General features: G+C 34.8%; 1 protein-coding gene across 7 annotated transcripts in view; it reads right to left on the bottom strand.

Annotated features, from left to right (window-relative positions):
* LOC131678513 (innexin shaking-B) overlaps positions 1–16,833 on the bottom strand; it is a 1,756,176-nt gene that overhangs the window by 216,984 nt on the left and 1,522,359 nt on the right. Inside the window, exons 10-12 of one of the 7 annotated variants that reach the window (XM_058958719.1) lie at positions 15,859–16,031; positions 9,725–9,770; positions 3,206–9,642 (exon numbers count right to left, since the gene is read on the bottom strand). The exons of 2 other annotated variants lie outside the window; for them this stretch is intronic. In XM_058958719.1, the coding sequence (XP_058814702.1) occupies positions 9,639–9,642; positions 9,725–9,770; positions 15,859–16,031 (223 nt within the window). In that variant the 3' untranslated portion in view covers positions 3,206–9,638. Of the gene's footprint in view, positions 1–3,198; positions 14,801–15,858; positions 16,032–16,833 lie in introns of those variants that run through there. 4 more of the 7 variants (XM_058958721.1, XM_058958718.1, XM_058958720.1 and 1 more) reach the window with 4 other exon arrangements.

Raw genomic sequence — 16,833 nt, 5'->3', positions numbered from 1 at the left:
TCATGGAAATTTCTTGAAAACACAAGGCAATAAAATTTTCTTCTTCTGATGGATACAGGATAGGCAAACAAAATCATCCGGCAAGGTTTCCTAAGTAAAAACAATTGTATAAATGGAAATCAGTTTTATTGTCCTCTCAATTTTTCTAATTCACCAATTTCCACTACTGATCATGGAAATTTCTTGAAAACACATGGCGATAAAATTTTCTTCTTCCAATGTATGCAGGATAGGGCAACAGAATCATTCTGCAAGGATTATTTCTATAAAAATCAATTTGATCGTGCTCCCATTTTTTTTCAATTTGATAGTCCTCCCAAATTTTTTCCCACCTTCCTATTTTGGGATATTGAAATAAAAAAGTGTGTGCTCACTAGCGCCGCCTTGAGGGTGATATCCAATTTAATCATTACATCATTAAATAGTCCTTGCCCCAGTAACAATTTAGGCTTTATGGTGGTTTTATAGCCACTCATACAACTTAGATTGCACTTGTAGCGTGCTATAAAACTTCAATTGTGCTTTAGATTACATTACAGTAAACGTCATTTTCCTAAACTTTACCTAACATGAATTGGAAGTTTTAGTCTCCTCAGCGCCGCCTGATGGGCGAATTCTGTAATTATTTATTCGCCGTCGGGTAGCACTCGACTCGCTGATGAATATTGCTGAAGACATCACACTTCTAAATAATGAGATTCAGAAATTGAAAAATAATACATGCTCACTAGTGCTGCCTGGTCTATCTATTTCAATTAGTTTTGTCCATAATCGCGTAGCTCTTAACCTTCTCTAATTTTTTTCCGAGAACACCATCTCCTCTAAGTTATTAGACGTTTATGACATTCTAAATTCCACATTGTGCTGAAAGCTGGTACGCTCACGTTAAACTTATTCAATGATAGTTGCGTTTACGAGAGGTTAGATTTATTTACTCTATTGTGTAGCACCCCTGGCGCTGCAGTTATCAATTAATTGGATATCCAATTGCTCTAAATTGTAGGTCTAAGCAAACACAAAACAACTTTACCAAATAAAGTATGGTGCTAAATGTTAACTCAGATGAAATATTCGAGCCCCAATTAGTCGAAATTCCATAAGCTAAGTGATTCCTATTACGTGGGTACAGCAGAATACGAATCCACGTAGTAGGAATCAGTGTAGTAGGAGACCCGACTGTATCAAAATTCAGTATGTAGACAACCCTGGAGAACTTTTTTATCATTTGTGGAATTATAAAAAATCCATATTGGAAGTTGTAAAACAAAACGATGAAAAATTTATTGCGCAATTCAAAAAAAAATATTATTCCTCGAAGAGCTCAAAATTAACCAAGTAAGTACATATTTTACTGTCAGCAGTGCTACCGCCAGTTGCTGGACGTAGTCCTGGTAGCATAATCTTCCTGACCAATATAACTACTAAAGCATTTTCTGTTGATTTGAAAGTGATCGATTTGGATTTCAGATCCTTTGTCAGGTGATCTGCAGGGAGCCATGTGGGTATTTTTAAAACTACGTGACAGATTTGTGTACTCCACCGTTGGAATATTCGAACAAATCCATTCAGTCAATCCTTTAGACGTAATCAGCGAGAATGGTTTTATGGTAGTTCAAACTACGCATATGGCAGCCCTAAGTTTGCGCCGCTAAAACAACAAAAATGATCCATAAAAAATTGAAAAACTATCCATAAAAAAGTTGTCCATGTTCCATAAAACAAAACTGAAAATCCATAAAACAGTGTGAATGATCCATAAAAAAGTGTGATTTGATCCATAGATTATGTAAAATTGAACCTTAAAATGGTCGCAAAAGAGCACTAAAATAGTAATAAAAGAGCAATTAAAATGAACCAATGCCCCATAAAAATATTGGAAATGTTCCATAAAATGATACATTTTGCGCCATAAATTAACTGACATTGATCCATAGAATATTAACAATGTACTTTAAAACAAGTCGATATGTTCCATAATATCGACAAGAATGTTTCACGGTATTACAAAATGGAGCAATAAAATGTCAGAAAAAGTTCCATAAATTTGATGAAAATATTTGCTACATAATTTTGCTTGGTCCATAGAAGATGTAAAAATGAACATTAGAAATGATTCATATATCGAACGTTAAATTATGGTTCATGGATATTTACAAAACGATCCATAAGAAAAGAAAATGTAAAACGATCCATTAATATGAGCTTATGCACCAGAAAAATTAAATTTAATTAATTCATGCGAAATTTTTTCTATTCGAACTAATAATAAAGTTTGTTACATTTGGTTGTAATGTCAAACTACAACAAACAATGCATACATTATAGTTAAACTTCAGCTTTCGTATCCCACTAGTCAGCTAACTGACCTTAGCTAAGCTGAAATCATTATGGCAACTCTTTAAACGTCAGGGTATTTATGATATTAGAGCGCTGAGAGTTATTAGACCACTGATACAGGCTGGCATGAGTTGCAAATACTATCTGAATAACTATCTGAAGCGAAAACGTACACTTTATACACGAACACTGACTAATGTGGCTACGCCACATCGCTTTCTTGTGCACTGTCCGACTTCGCTGCCGCTCAGTCGGCTTTTAACTAGCTATAGCCCCTATGTTTAAGTAAACCGGGCAAACGAGAGGACCACAGGTTTGCTTGCAATTCCAGCTACGGATTAATCAATGCCTCATCCCACGGATCCTCAGCGGCTTTGCGCCGCTTCGGATCCTTGGCCTCGGATATGCGGCCAAGCCGCATCACACTAGCTCCCAGTATAAGCTCACTTGTTAAAACACTGTCACTGTTATGAGAATTATTAAGCACAACTTATTTTTTTAGTTTACCATAAAGTTCGCATGAATTCATTAAATTTATTTTTTCTAGTGCATAAGAGCATATTAATGGATCGTTTTACATTTTCTTTTCTTATGGATCATTTTGTAAATATCCATGAACCACGATATATGAATCATTTTTAATGTTCATTTTTACATCTTCTATGGACCAAGAAAAATTATTTAGCAAACATTTTCATCAAATTTATAGAACTTTTTCTGACATTTTATTGCTCCATTTTGTAATACCGTGAAAAATTTTTGTCGATATTATGGAACATATCGATGTGTTTTAATGTACATTGTTAATATTCTATGGATCAATATCAGTTAATTTATGGCGCAAAATGTATCATTTTATGGAACATTTCCAATATTTTTATGGGGCATTGGTTCATTTTAATTGCTCTTTTATTACTATTTTAGTGCTCTTTTGCGACCATTTTAAGGTTCAATTTTACATAATCTATGGATCAAATCACACTTTTTTATGGATCATTCACACTGTTTTATGGATTTTCAGTTTTGGTTTATGGAACATGGACAACTTTTTTATGGATCGTTTTACAATTCTTTATTGATTATTTTGAATATTTTATATGCAAAAGTACATTTTCCCCTACGCATATCATTTACAATACACGATTAATCGTATCTTTTCTATAAATCGTTATAAGTACTAAGTAAATTGATTAGAGAGAGCCAAATAAGTTTTTCAAAAATTCAACGGAAAAAATTAAATTGATCTAATTATTATTTCCTTATTTCAATGAACTTTAAGATTCAATAAAGCGATAAAATATTATCAAGTGATTCATTTTCAATCATCCTGGTCGGTACTATTGATTGATTCATAAATGAAATACGATACGGCTGTTATAAAATATACTTCCTGAAAAATTCAAATTTGCATGGCGTAATAACGCTATGGAAACAAAAAAAAGTTGTTGCTTTCAGCGTGATTTTCGTGATACCTACTCTCGAATCTCAATAAAACAAAAGAAAAAGAAGTATTATCAAAACAAATATATTATTTTGGTTTACAATCTCGCAAAATGCGTCATTTAATTTTTTTCAAATCCAAGTATCAGTATGATAATTATTCCATGAGAATCTGAGGAAACTTTGCTAAGATTTCTTGCATTTCTGTAAAACGAAACAATATCTTTGTTCAAAAATGTTTCAAAGCAGTCAAATCCAGTATGAAAATTAATTATAGGGATCCCAAAAATTTGTTCGTTGGTATTTGTGGAATGTCGAAAATATTTGCTTCAACTGTTGCAAATTTCATCAGGTTTTCATCAATGCTGTGTGGAAATCGGTTTCTGAGAAATAAAACCAATCTTGCAAAAAATTGTGACATGTGATAATTGATGGAACTTCCAAATAATTTTCAATTTGGCAAGCCTCCATTATTGTTTGGAATAAAGCCAAAGATGTTTTTAAATATGTGTTATCAATTCAACACAAAACCGTTGGTTTCAAACGATCATTAGTTTCAAAATCATCAAATATCAACATGCAAATTCGACATAGAAAATGTTTTTCCATTATTTGGCGTATAAAGATAAAATAGTATCGCGGTTTGTTTCAGTCTCGTAAAATAATAAAATATCATAGATCTCCCAAGAGAATCGAAAATCATCAAGTTTCAATGAAGAAATTTATTTGAAATAATTTTCAACTATTTCTACATTCAGAATTACTCAAAAACAGTTGTGTAAAAGCTTTCGATATTTCGAGCTTTCGTAGCACGCCATCTGCATCAACCCAAGGATAACTTTTAGTACACTTGTTTTTCTTTTCGTATCTTTCCACGCTGTTTCGCGTGCGATGGTACACTGCGTATCGCGAGGAAAATTGAAAAACGCTGTTATGAAGTTTTCCAAAACGATTTTTTCTTTGTACCATCAGATTCCTTGGTTTCTAACAAATCCGTACATATGCAACACTTGGGTAGTTTTGTAGGAAATGTCAAAGAAACAGCAGGTTAAAAATATTGCTCCACTTTTGCGCACCTATACATACAAATTTTACTTTAGTTGTGTCTGTGCGGGTGGAAAAACTGCTTCTAGTAAAATGGAAATTTTTCAATGAAAAGCGGAAAATATGGAAAATCGGAGAAAATCACGTCCTAGAAAAATTGTTTAGCTATGTTGCTTTGGAAAAATCAAAATTTTAAACACATGATTGCAAAAACTGTGTGCTTTTTCAACCGGAAAAAGCACACAGTTTTCCGAGTTGGAAAATTTTGAATTTTCCATTTCGGCCAATTCATAGTAAAAACAATTATCTAGGTCGTGATTTTTTTTCTTTTTTCCATATTTTGTCATTTTCTTTGAAAATAAAATAAAAAACCGCAAAAAACACGAAAAATGGCGGATTGCCCGACGGGGGCCTTAAGGTAAACATTATACATTCAAAAACGTTCTACTGCAGTGGGAAAACTTTTATTTTAGCAACCTTTCAGTTAATTGGAAAAAGGGGAATAAAAATGTAATAAGAAATGAAGTTGCATATTTTTTTCTTAAAATTATCATATTTTCAATGCTTTTGACATATGAAGATAAAATGTATGATTTTCGCATTTACGTAGTAAAACCACCTTGCATTCTTAAAGGAATTTCACCAACAAAAATTTAAAGTCGAAATACCAGTACTTCTATATAGTAGCGCATATATTCCAATACAGTGAAATAAAAACATATTGTATTTCATCAATAAGAACGACGCCATATTTGACGCAAAAATCGCTCTATACATTACATCTAATCAGGTGTCCGGTCTCAACCGGTACAGAATAATTGAACAATAGAAAAACTTCAAAAAATGTATGATTTGTAGCATACAGCAGAAATGATTTTTAAAAATAGGGGTTTTACGGACAATATATCTCAAAACTCCAACTTCCGCATTCTTCAAGAAACAGATGTATTCTCAATCAAAAACTAAGATTGCTCCCTTTAAAAATGCATGAAGTGTAATTTTCCTAAGGCTAGTTCGAAAGTTCTAGCATTTAATGTATTTTCCTCTAATATTTTGCCAATAAGCCAAAAGCAAAAACTTTAATTGCAGTGAACGGGAGTCAAACTATGTGGTATTTGGCAAAAAAGCTTCAAACAATAGTCTAAACTGAAAAATATTAGGACTTAATTTGGTAGAAAATTATAGTAAATTTGAATAGAAGTACGCGAAAAAAAGTTATGTAGCATACTTTTTGAGAAAGAATATATTAAAATTGACTGCAGAAAAATTCACATTGAATTTACACAGCAATCAAAGAAGATAGAAATACGATGTTGATCCTGATTTGGACCCCTCCTTATTTTGGACGCTTTCATACATTTGTATCCTTTACTGCCAATTATTGCAAATTCGTTTGGTTTGATGAAGATAATTATATTCTTTGGGTTGTGTTTAAGTCCCAGCATAATTAGTTCATCTCTAATTCCTATAAATTAGTCAAAATTCGCAATTGACAAATTGATATCGAAAACGATTCATAATTCCACGATTACCAACAGAAATCGGGAGAAGTGATGCACTTTTAAATTGGATTTAAGAGTACAAATTTATTGTTTTTAAATGATCTAATAATTTTGTCTCTATTTGGATCTTGCACCGCATCTGCGGGAAAAAGTGTCTCACCGCACCGCAGATTTTGCGGTGAGGGTGCGGTAAATACCGCGCGGTTGCGGTAATTACCGCAACCGCGACGAACCTTACTCAAAACTGGTTGAACGATAATAGTGAGATTTTCTGTAATTGATAAAATTGTATATAGCTTTCATAACTTTCAACCGAATTTATTTATTGAGCCGTTACTTGACGTAATTTTTTCATCCATCCAGCATTTTATATTTTAATAGAAAATCAACACTCTTTTGAACTATTCATCATCAATTTAATTTTTTTTTTGCGAAATAGATGTGGAAAATCCTTGTCAAAGAAAAAATCGGTTTTCAGAGTGATTGCATAGGCTTTCTATAGGAGAAAGGCAAAAATAGTAAAAATAATGAATATTTTTGTTCTACTAGACTATATATTTTTGTTCTACTAGACCTAGATTACTGGCTTGGTAAACGAGAACACTAAGTCATTTGAAAAATTCATACATTTTGACAAAAGTCTTACTTCACTATCTGGGTGTCATTCTAAAATCTAAAAAGTCTCCTATATAACGAAACTATATAAGATTTGCAGTGGCATGTCCAAACACGCCACGGCACCGCGTGCTGCATTTTACCACCGCAACCGAGTGTATTGAAATGAGCACCCCAAGCCAGTGCTCGATGCGAAGCACCGATACATGATAACCGAAGCACCTGTGTCGGTGGCGGTGTTAAATTTTCGATCCGGTGCTTGGATGCTTCGGAAAACACTCGGGCCGGGTGCTTTAAAATTTCTGAAGCACCGGAGCCGAGCGCTTTCAACTTCGGATAACACCTCGGAAACTCTTTGATTTTGCACCCGTATCAAAGCGAGAATGTTTAAGCCCGCTAGCATATGCACAAAAAGAAAGAAAAAAAGATTTTTCGGTGCGACGGAATAAAAGAGAACAGAAAATATACTTCTATTATCACGGCAGTTTGATTTTTAGTTAGATATGTAATTATAAAATATCCAAACTCGATGCAAGTATAGATCGCGGATGGTGGATTTTTTTGAATTTTGCGTCTTGGAAATACTAGTCAACGAAAATTCTATTTCTTCATCTTCTTGCAAATGTATATCAAATTGAAAGCAAAAGATATGAACTTTGCCATCGATAAACATCTTTTTATTTTTTTATGATCCCAATCTATACGGATAACCAAGGATGCAAAATGCCTACCTTTTCCACGGCTGTAATTTTTCTGCCTACATTCTCATTTCTCTCTCGATGCTGCTGTCATTCGCTAGTTCAGGACGCCCAGCGCTGTACGGCTGCCTGTGTGTAAAGCAGTAACATGACAGAAAACTACTGTCCCCAGTACAGCCACCAGACGCGAGCGGTACAGCTTCTCTTTCCTTATTTTACATTTTTTAATATTTTCAATCTTTTTAATATTTTTATTCAAAAATGACTACAATGAATGCGGCTCATTTACGCTACGGCCGGCATCAACGCTTTCGTGTGCGGGACTCTCCCTTTGACTATGCAGAGAAAAATGTACAAAGCGAGAGAACAAACTTTACTACGCCACACTCTCACCGAGCAACCGGAGTACAGCAGCAAAACAAAAATGTATTCTACTGCTGTACGGGAAAATGTACTCGATTTGGCTACTGTTCTGGCAAGAGCTGTAGTGATGCGTCGCTGTAGCGGGCTGTACGGCTTGTGCAAATGTAAATATATCGAAAAAAATGTAGTTTATCGGTACCGTTGGCATCCCTGCGGATAACGCACATATGGTGCTTAGCTCAATTTGAATCTATTCCTATTGCCGCCATTTGGGGCACACGTTTCGAATTTTCGATCAATCAATCACAAGTATTTCACAGTATTTGGATAATTTTTATTATACGAAACTTTGTTACCAATTTTTAGACATTCTATCTATAGCTGGTCGTAATAATAAAGTATTGAGTCATTTCATGTCGCAAACTCTATTACAATATTTAGCTAAAATAGTGATGAACTGCCTCATAGTGCTTTTTAGGCTGACAAAATGGAGACACTGAAAAAATCTGTTTATCCGGTTACCAGGTTGTTTTGAAAAAAGAATTAATTTCAATTAGAATGTCAAATTACAGTACTAATTTTATCATTGCGGTCAATAAAACGTATTTTCAGAGGAGCTAATCTCATACAAAATTGTGGCCCTTCGCTAAAACAAGGTCATGTATAAGGTGATCATATTTCGCAAATATTTCATATTCATTCCAAGCACCCCGTCCTGGTAAGTTAAAAGGGAGGGAGGCTTCGCTTTACTCTAATGGAACTGGAATTGTTCATATCATTTGTAGCAAGTTACCTACTGCAGAGAACTTCAATTTTCAAAATTACTTGAAACACGTTATCGTATGTAAAGGCGTTAGGGCACAATCAAGGTGCGCCCATACGATTTATTTCCGCTTTATACGTCATTACCAGTGCCATTACAAAACTTTTAACACAGCACAATGCATAGAAATGAATTTTGGCCGGACTTCATTACTTTTCTGGAACATCCAACGGCGTCCGTGTGTTGACGTGCCGTTTGGTTCGCTGTACTATAGACTTATAGAGCATTAATCTAGAAAAAATCTACGTTATCATAAATATCGCTAGCTAGTGTCCTAGTCCTTATCAGTTCTTCGATAGTTATACTATATAAGCTATATTCATTATTCCGCATGTAAACTCAATAAAACAAAGACAAATTTAGTTGACAAGATGGTAAGTGATCAACCAAACCACATTCTGAAGTGATGCAGTTTGACATCTGAAGACTAGATTTTGGGTTTTTACAATTTGATCGGCAAAATTTAATTTCTGCATGCATTTTAGGTACATAAAATTTTATTTGACTGTCTAAAGAGATTTAAATTCTTGCACAGTATAGTGGGTGTGTAGACTTACCAGTCATAGAGAGTATAACTGTACTGGAAACAGTGATCGATGTAAGGATATGCGATGATTTTTGCTGATACGGTCGGGCATCTATCATCGACATAACTTTTTATAGTCCGTCGGAGATGGCAAACATGAGTTGGAAAGTTTGTGAAAACTAAAAGCGTATTGACCACCAGACCATCCAGTACAATATTGGTCAATGAAATTATGTTTTGTGTAAGCACTACGCACAGGAAGAGACTCCCTTCACTTAAACGTCGAGAAGTTAGCTAAAGCATTAACACCACAACACAAACGAAAAGCTCATTAATTTACTTTATTTTTTAGTAGTTGAAAAATTAATTGACTTACACCAGAAAATCGAATAACAGACCAATGATTTCCCGGATAATGCGACCTGTAATGCATTAAATACACCTTAAGTTTGTTTGAGAATTCATGCACAAATAGCTATACAAAACTGAAATATATCATGAACCCGTTAACAATATATTATATAAATGAAAAGCAACTGAAAAGACAAATCACACCTTGGAATTTTACAAATTGAATAGAGCCAAATTGATACATTTACATTTAACATATTTTATTTTAGATTCGATTACCCGGGGTAAGATTTTTTAAATCCCCGGATATTCGAATCTGATCTGTTTATTATTTGGAATAAATTTCCCTTTTTCCACAGCAAAACAAAAAAAAAATTGTGTGCATACTTTGCATCTATAAGATGTTAACAACGTTCTTAAGAAATGATACCTACTTGAATTTGGCTTGGTTCGTCAATAGACCATCGGTATAATTTGTGTTGGGTTTGTGTAAGTCATAGAAATTTAAACGCGTTTGTAAATGATATGTTCCCACGCGAGTTGATTTTATTCGCTTGCGTATTATCATATGATAAGTTGTTTCTTTTTACTTTTACTGTAAATTTTGACAAATGAACAGTACATTTGATTGAATTTATTAGAATGACAAAATAGGATGATTTGTATTGAACAAAAACCAAGATCTAAAAATTGCAATACAAACTAGTTGGACCCACTACCATTTGCCCGAAAGGTAGACTGAAAATATTGGTCTTAAAGTTTTTGTTTAATTCATACACGGGACTCATGAAGTCATTTGATGGTAGCTGAAGCTGCAACTTTAGAAATTTTACTAAAATACTACAATTTCATGTTTGATTTTACCTATGCGGAAACTAAAGAGCATTTCCACAGATTTTAAATATTGATCTTTCTACCTAGAGTTAAAAACTAAAATGTTTTCTCAATCAGTAACATATTCACTTTCCAGACTGATTTCTGGAAACATAATTTCTTTTTGAAGTTATGACTAAAGCTGAATACTTTACAGGATACTTAACGACCTTGACTTATACTACTTTTTCAGAAATCATATTTTTATTAATTTTATAATGACGGGACTTTATTTTGAGCATTTCGAGACAAATGAAAAATACAACCGTCAAACTGGGAACTTGCAACACTTCTGTTAATGTAAATTTAGCAACGGTAATAATAATTTTAACAATTTGGAGTCAAAAGTCTTAAAATTATGCAAAACATATGAAAGGTGTTGACCGAATAAAAATATTTAAAATCAAATTTTTTTTCTATCACGCATTCCTATTTGCTTTTCAATTCAATTTAGGCGCATATGTATTTCCATACCTGAATAAAATTTTCAAACTGAGCTATTTAGTACTAAGTAGCGGAAAACTTTGACACTTTAGTCTTTCAATGATACTTTTAGTAATACAAATGTGGAGGTTACAATCCAATCGCTATTAATCGTTAAATAGTTAGTCTCAATATTAATTTTTTTCAGTTTTTAGAAGAGAATTTTCTCTTATTTTCTCTTCTTAAAGAATACAAATGACCGGACGATATTTAAATTTCGAAGTGCAGAAGAATCTTTTTAATTTTGATACTGAATAAAGGTCAGTTATGGTCTTCAAACGTAATACTCGGACTGAGGTTGTTTGATGTAAGAGTTGGCTAAGATGTACAATTCGACTTCAGTACCAACGCCAATTTAAATCCATTCATTCATCTATTTATAATTCCTACATGCATACCTACTTAATCCTTCCTTACTGTATAATGCATTACAGATTCTTCATAAAGTACCAAGCTCGTTCATGCATATGAACGCACAAATTGCTTTGAGCCACTTACCAAGCGACAGCAATAGCGCGGCGATAATCGCTACCGAAATATAAGCTGCCGTGTTTTACGAATTTAAAAACACTCGGTACGGTGCCTGCCGATATCAGAAACAGCTCGGTTGCGGTGCCTGCCGATGTGAGATGCACCTCGGTTACGGTGCCTATCGAAGTCAGAAACACTCGGGTCGGTGCTTTGCCGAAGCAACGAGCACGGTGGTTAAATATCATGCGCTGGCACCGACACCGGTGCCTTGGTATCGGCGACCGGTGTCTGCTGTTGAGCACCGGTACGGCGTGCCAACTTCAATCCTCTTGGTGGCGTGTTTATTGGTAGAAGTGCCCACCGTGCAGCACCGTTCGGTGCTTTTGCCATGCCTGATTTGCACGCCTCTAACTATGCTCTTGGTCGATGGATTTTAATCTGTTATACACCAGCCTGATTTAATTGACTCAAAAAAAAAATAAAACATCGGTGGTAAAGGAACATGGGGAGACTTGACCATGCACAGAATTCTATTATTGGCCATGACGTATTCTATTGGGTTATTAAAAAATTTTCAAAAATATTTTTGTGCTTGTTTCGACCCCTTAAAGTAATTTTTATCAAACTTTGTATGGACATATCTACACGACTAATAATTACTTTTAAAGTACTTATAGCACATCTTATTCCTTATGAAGTAGCAAAACAATTCTACACTAATCGGAACTATAGTAGTTATTACTAAAATTAGAACCAACCAACGTTGGGGAGACTTGACCAAGATTTTATGGGGAGACTTGACCAAGAGACAAAAGCTGAAGAAAGATACAAAATGTCTGATATTTACTATGCTGTGGTACCTGCTGATAATGTTAATCACGTCACATAAAAATCCCACCTAAAACATCAGTCTATATTTTTTAGTATTAGTAATCAAAGTTAGCAGTACTTATAGCACATCTTATTCCTTATGAAGTAGCAAAACAATTCTACACTAATCGGAACTATAGTAGTTATTACTAAAATTAGAACCAACCAACGTTGGGGAGACTTGACCAAGATTTTATGGGGAGACTTGATCAAGAGACAAAAGCTGAAGAAAGATACAAAATGTCTGATATTTACTATGCTGTGGTACCTGCTGATAATGTTAATCACGTCACATAAAAATCCCACCTAAAACATCAGTCTATATTTTTTAGTATTAGTAATCAAAGTTAGCAGTAATATGGCTAATTTCGTAACGTCTGAACAAGAAATGTAAGCAGTGCAGATAATCCTGAAAGGAAATACATTTAAAAAATCGAACTTTATGAAACACAACCCTTTAATATTTTTACTGCTACCTAAGTATCTCGACAATATGGAAAAAAAGAATTTCAGTATGTTTTATGTTTTTATATTTTGTCCTGATTTCTCAATATTCTCTTGGTCAAGTCTCCCCTCAGTGGGGAGATTTGACAAAAAAAACGTTCACGGAAAAACTTTTATAACTTTTGCAAAAATAAATTAAAAAATCTGCAAAATATCATGGACACACACAATGTCTTTGCACATCATATCTCAATGAGTTTTGAAGGATTGAAAACTTTTTTAGAGAGTTATGCAGGTTTAGCTGAAAACCTGGTCAAGTCTCCCCATGTTCCCCTATATTTTAGCTGAAAGTGTTTTATCGACCTAGAACACTGAAACACACTTACTGAGGAATTGACTATTGAAAATGATAAAATATTCAAGCTCTATTTTTCATGTCAATGTAATACGGGAATAATATAAGGACTGAAGAGTATACAATGTACATATAGTCTTGATTGGTTGTCATTTGGCTCGTGAAAATCACTACATGTCACTGTGGTCGTGTTATGTACACATCCCTCTAAACCACTAGACTAAGGCACACGATATTTACATTTATTACCGTCCAACGGGGAACGTCGATCACTTTTAGGATAGTTTTTCGAATAACTTTTATGGAATCAAGTAGATACTATATTCTGTATTCTGTATTCTGAAAACAAGTGTTGGCAATAACTGATTAAGACATTCAAATTGCTGTGGCAAAAGGGTGTTCACAGCGTCCTGGATTCGATTAGTGTGAAACATTTGCACCAGTCGCCAAACTAGAGAGTGTTCGGTTAGCCCTATGCCATGCTAACGAGCATAAATTGTTAGTACATCAAATGGATGTCAAAACTGCATTTCTACATGGGAAGTTAGAAGAAGAAATATACAGGAAACTTCCACCAAACGTAAATGGGCAAAGACAAACTGTTCGTCTACACAAATGTTTGTATGGATTGAAACAGGCAAGCAGATCTTGGAATAAACATTTTGATGATGCAATGAAAACACTAGGTTTTGTCACTCTCAACAATGACAACTGCACCTACACCTATATACATGGGACAATTATGCGTGTAACGGCAGTACATGTAGACGACATTTTACTACTTGCCAAAAACATCGAAGCAATTACGTGGATTAAAAAGAAACTTGGAAGGTTATTCCAAATGAAAGACATGTTAGAGGTTAAGCACTTCCTGGGAATGGAGATAAATCGTGATTTGAAAAGCCAGACTATTGAAATTTCTCAAACTATATACGTGGAGAAACTTCTTAGTAGATTTGGGATGGCTGATTGTAAACCAGTGGGGACACCATTGGATATCAACACGAAATGGTCAAAATCTGAGGCAAAAATCACTGAAGAGCCATACAGAGAACTGCTGGGATGCCTACAATATCTTTCACTAACTTCTAGACCTGATATTTGCTCTGCGGTAAACACGCTAAGCAAATATGCTAACTGCGCCACCGATTGGCACTGGTCAGGATTAAAACGAATATTGCGATATTTGAGGGGAACGAGCAACACAATATGCAGATTTTGCTAATGATCCTGATGATAGGAGATCAGTTTCAGAATACGCATTTTTACTATACGGTAATATTATTTCGTGTTCAACGAAACGACAACCGACGGTAAGCTTATAAACAAGTGAAGCAGAACTGATAGCACTTTGCGCTGCTTCGAAAGAAGGAGTGTGGTTAACACAACTTCTTAATGAATTGGATGTAAACATAACACCACTCATCATAATGGAGGACAGCATCCCATGTATCAACATAGCACAGGAGCCAAGATCACATCAATGGATGAAACACTTGGATATCAAATACCTTTTCATCCGGGATCTCATCAAAAATGGTAGAGTAAAACTACAGTTCATCCCGAGCGTCGATGAACCTGCAGATGCCTTCACTAAGGGGTTACCTAAAAATATACACAGAAGGTTATTCGGTGTATTGAATGTGCAAATTGTTGAAAAAGAATATTTCGCAGTGATATACGTAAAGCTCTGAGATGTCATCTGACAGAACGTCATGTGACAAAAGCTTCAAGTGGGTAACTTGAGCTTTTGCATATGGACGCCGCGCATGGATGTGTTGTTTACTATAGGCAGAGGGTATGACAGGGTGTGGTAGTCAATAAGGGACTGTGATAAACTGTGCATGTAATATCAATCGATATCGAACTATGTTAGCATTATATAACTTGACGAACAAGAATCAAATAAAGTTATCTCAAACCTACCTACAGAAATACTTGGAGTTTTCTTACGGTATTGTCAACACTAAAGACATGAATTTGGGCTGCTAGGATCAAGGGCGGAGACTACCGGACGTGACCGATTCATGATTGCGTGAGTTTAGGTTCTTAGGTTCCAACGTTCACCTAATCAATCGGGGTGTTTGAATATTGGCGAGATCGCGGGCGTTCGTATTTGTGACCAGGTTTGTGTTGTCGCCTAGGCCACGTTTGTACGTTTGGAATGAGAGATTGTTAGTGTATATGAGAGAATAAGCAATTTGTGTTAGTGAGTGTTAGCATGGATCTAATTGAAAATATAGCAACAAAAGAAGGGTGCCTGCAGAGAGAATTGGACCCTAAACCCACATTGTATATTCTGGCATCCCTGCTGTATAACTTTATCTTCTCAACGAGTAAGTTCAATCAGTAATCTCAGCAGACTACAACTAAACGTAAACGCAAATTTGATGCCGAAAAAGTGAAAGTGTAATTTTAGAGTTTATGCTTTATCTGAAACAATTCAGTTCTAATGATTTGTTAGTCTTTAAAATCGATATTTGTGTTGCTTGAAGAAAATGCCGCCATTCAATAATATATGTCTGGAAGGTTTACATTAATAAACATTAATACAAACATAAATATTTGAAGATCAAATTACGATGCAAACAAATGATATAAAAACAGTGCAATGATAATAAATAAAATCTATGATAGCCAATATCATGCATCCTGTATTTCACCTTTCATACCAGGTACACGATGGTGTTGATTATTATGTAGACGATTTGCTAAATCTTGCATAACATCACGAAATATAATACTATCTAAATTTTCACCTAATCTATACAATAAAAACCAATCGCCCATTTTAGAACGTCTTACTATAATTTCTATAGCGTCGCGACGAACTAACCTGAAATAGTAAAGAAAACAACATTATTATCTTTATGAAGGTTTGTTCTGGATTAGCATGCATTGAAATATTTTTAAGCCTTTTATATCTTGTGTTATAATTTAATCAGTACATAACTTTTGTTTACTGATTTCAATGATTTTCTGAAACTGAACAACAAAATCGGAGCGTATTTTTTTTAAATTTGCATTTTATTCTGGTGTGTTTACTTCATTTATTTCGAGAAAAGATTGTGCAAAATTAGTCTTGCTGATTAAAAATATCTAAAGAAATTTAATTTCAACGCGGATCATTCGGAAAACGTGACAGGTTGTCCCGTGGACGGCGGATGCTACGCGCTTTGCAATTTCTTTTGCGTGCAAAATAAAGTGATCTGTGGGCCGAATTTGATATCCAGTAAACAGATAAGTGCCCTCCTACGCTGGGAAGAGCTTTGACCAAAGGTGGACGCGATTTCTTAATATGCCACGTTTTTTCGCAAAAAAATTCTTGGTACTGCAATTCTCGGCTTTTTTCTCGCGCTGAGGAAATTTGAAAACTGTGCTATATTCTTCCACCTTTGAATCTGTTGTGTTTAGCTCCATAATATTATATTCAGCTTAGTGAAAACGTCAGCATCGGTATTGGTCTGTTAGACTAACAGCACCGGAGCGTGGGTAAAAGCGATTTGCTAACCGCCATCATAACACGACACCGCACCGGCGGTTGGTAAACAGGTTGGGAAATGGAAACTTATCGTTTCGGTTTATAGCGAGTACTTTTTTGTTGGGGGAAACTTTACCACTGCGAATGTAACAGATGA

Source organism: Topomyia yanbarensis, chromosome 2 (assembly GCF_030247195.1).
Source record: "Topomyia yanbarensis strain Yona2022 chromosome 2, ASM3024719v1, whole genome shotgun sequence".
NCBI classification, from domain to species: Eukaryota; Metazoa; Arthropoda; class Insecta; order Diptera; family Culicidae; genus Topomyia; species Topomyia yanbarensis.
The sequence above is the reverse complement of the archived record's forward strand: the minus strand, read 5'-3'. Positions and strand labels throughout refer to the sequence as shown.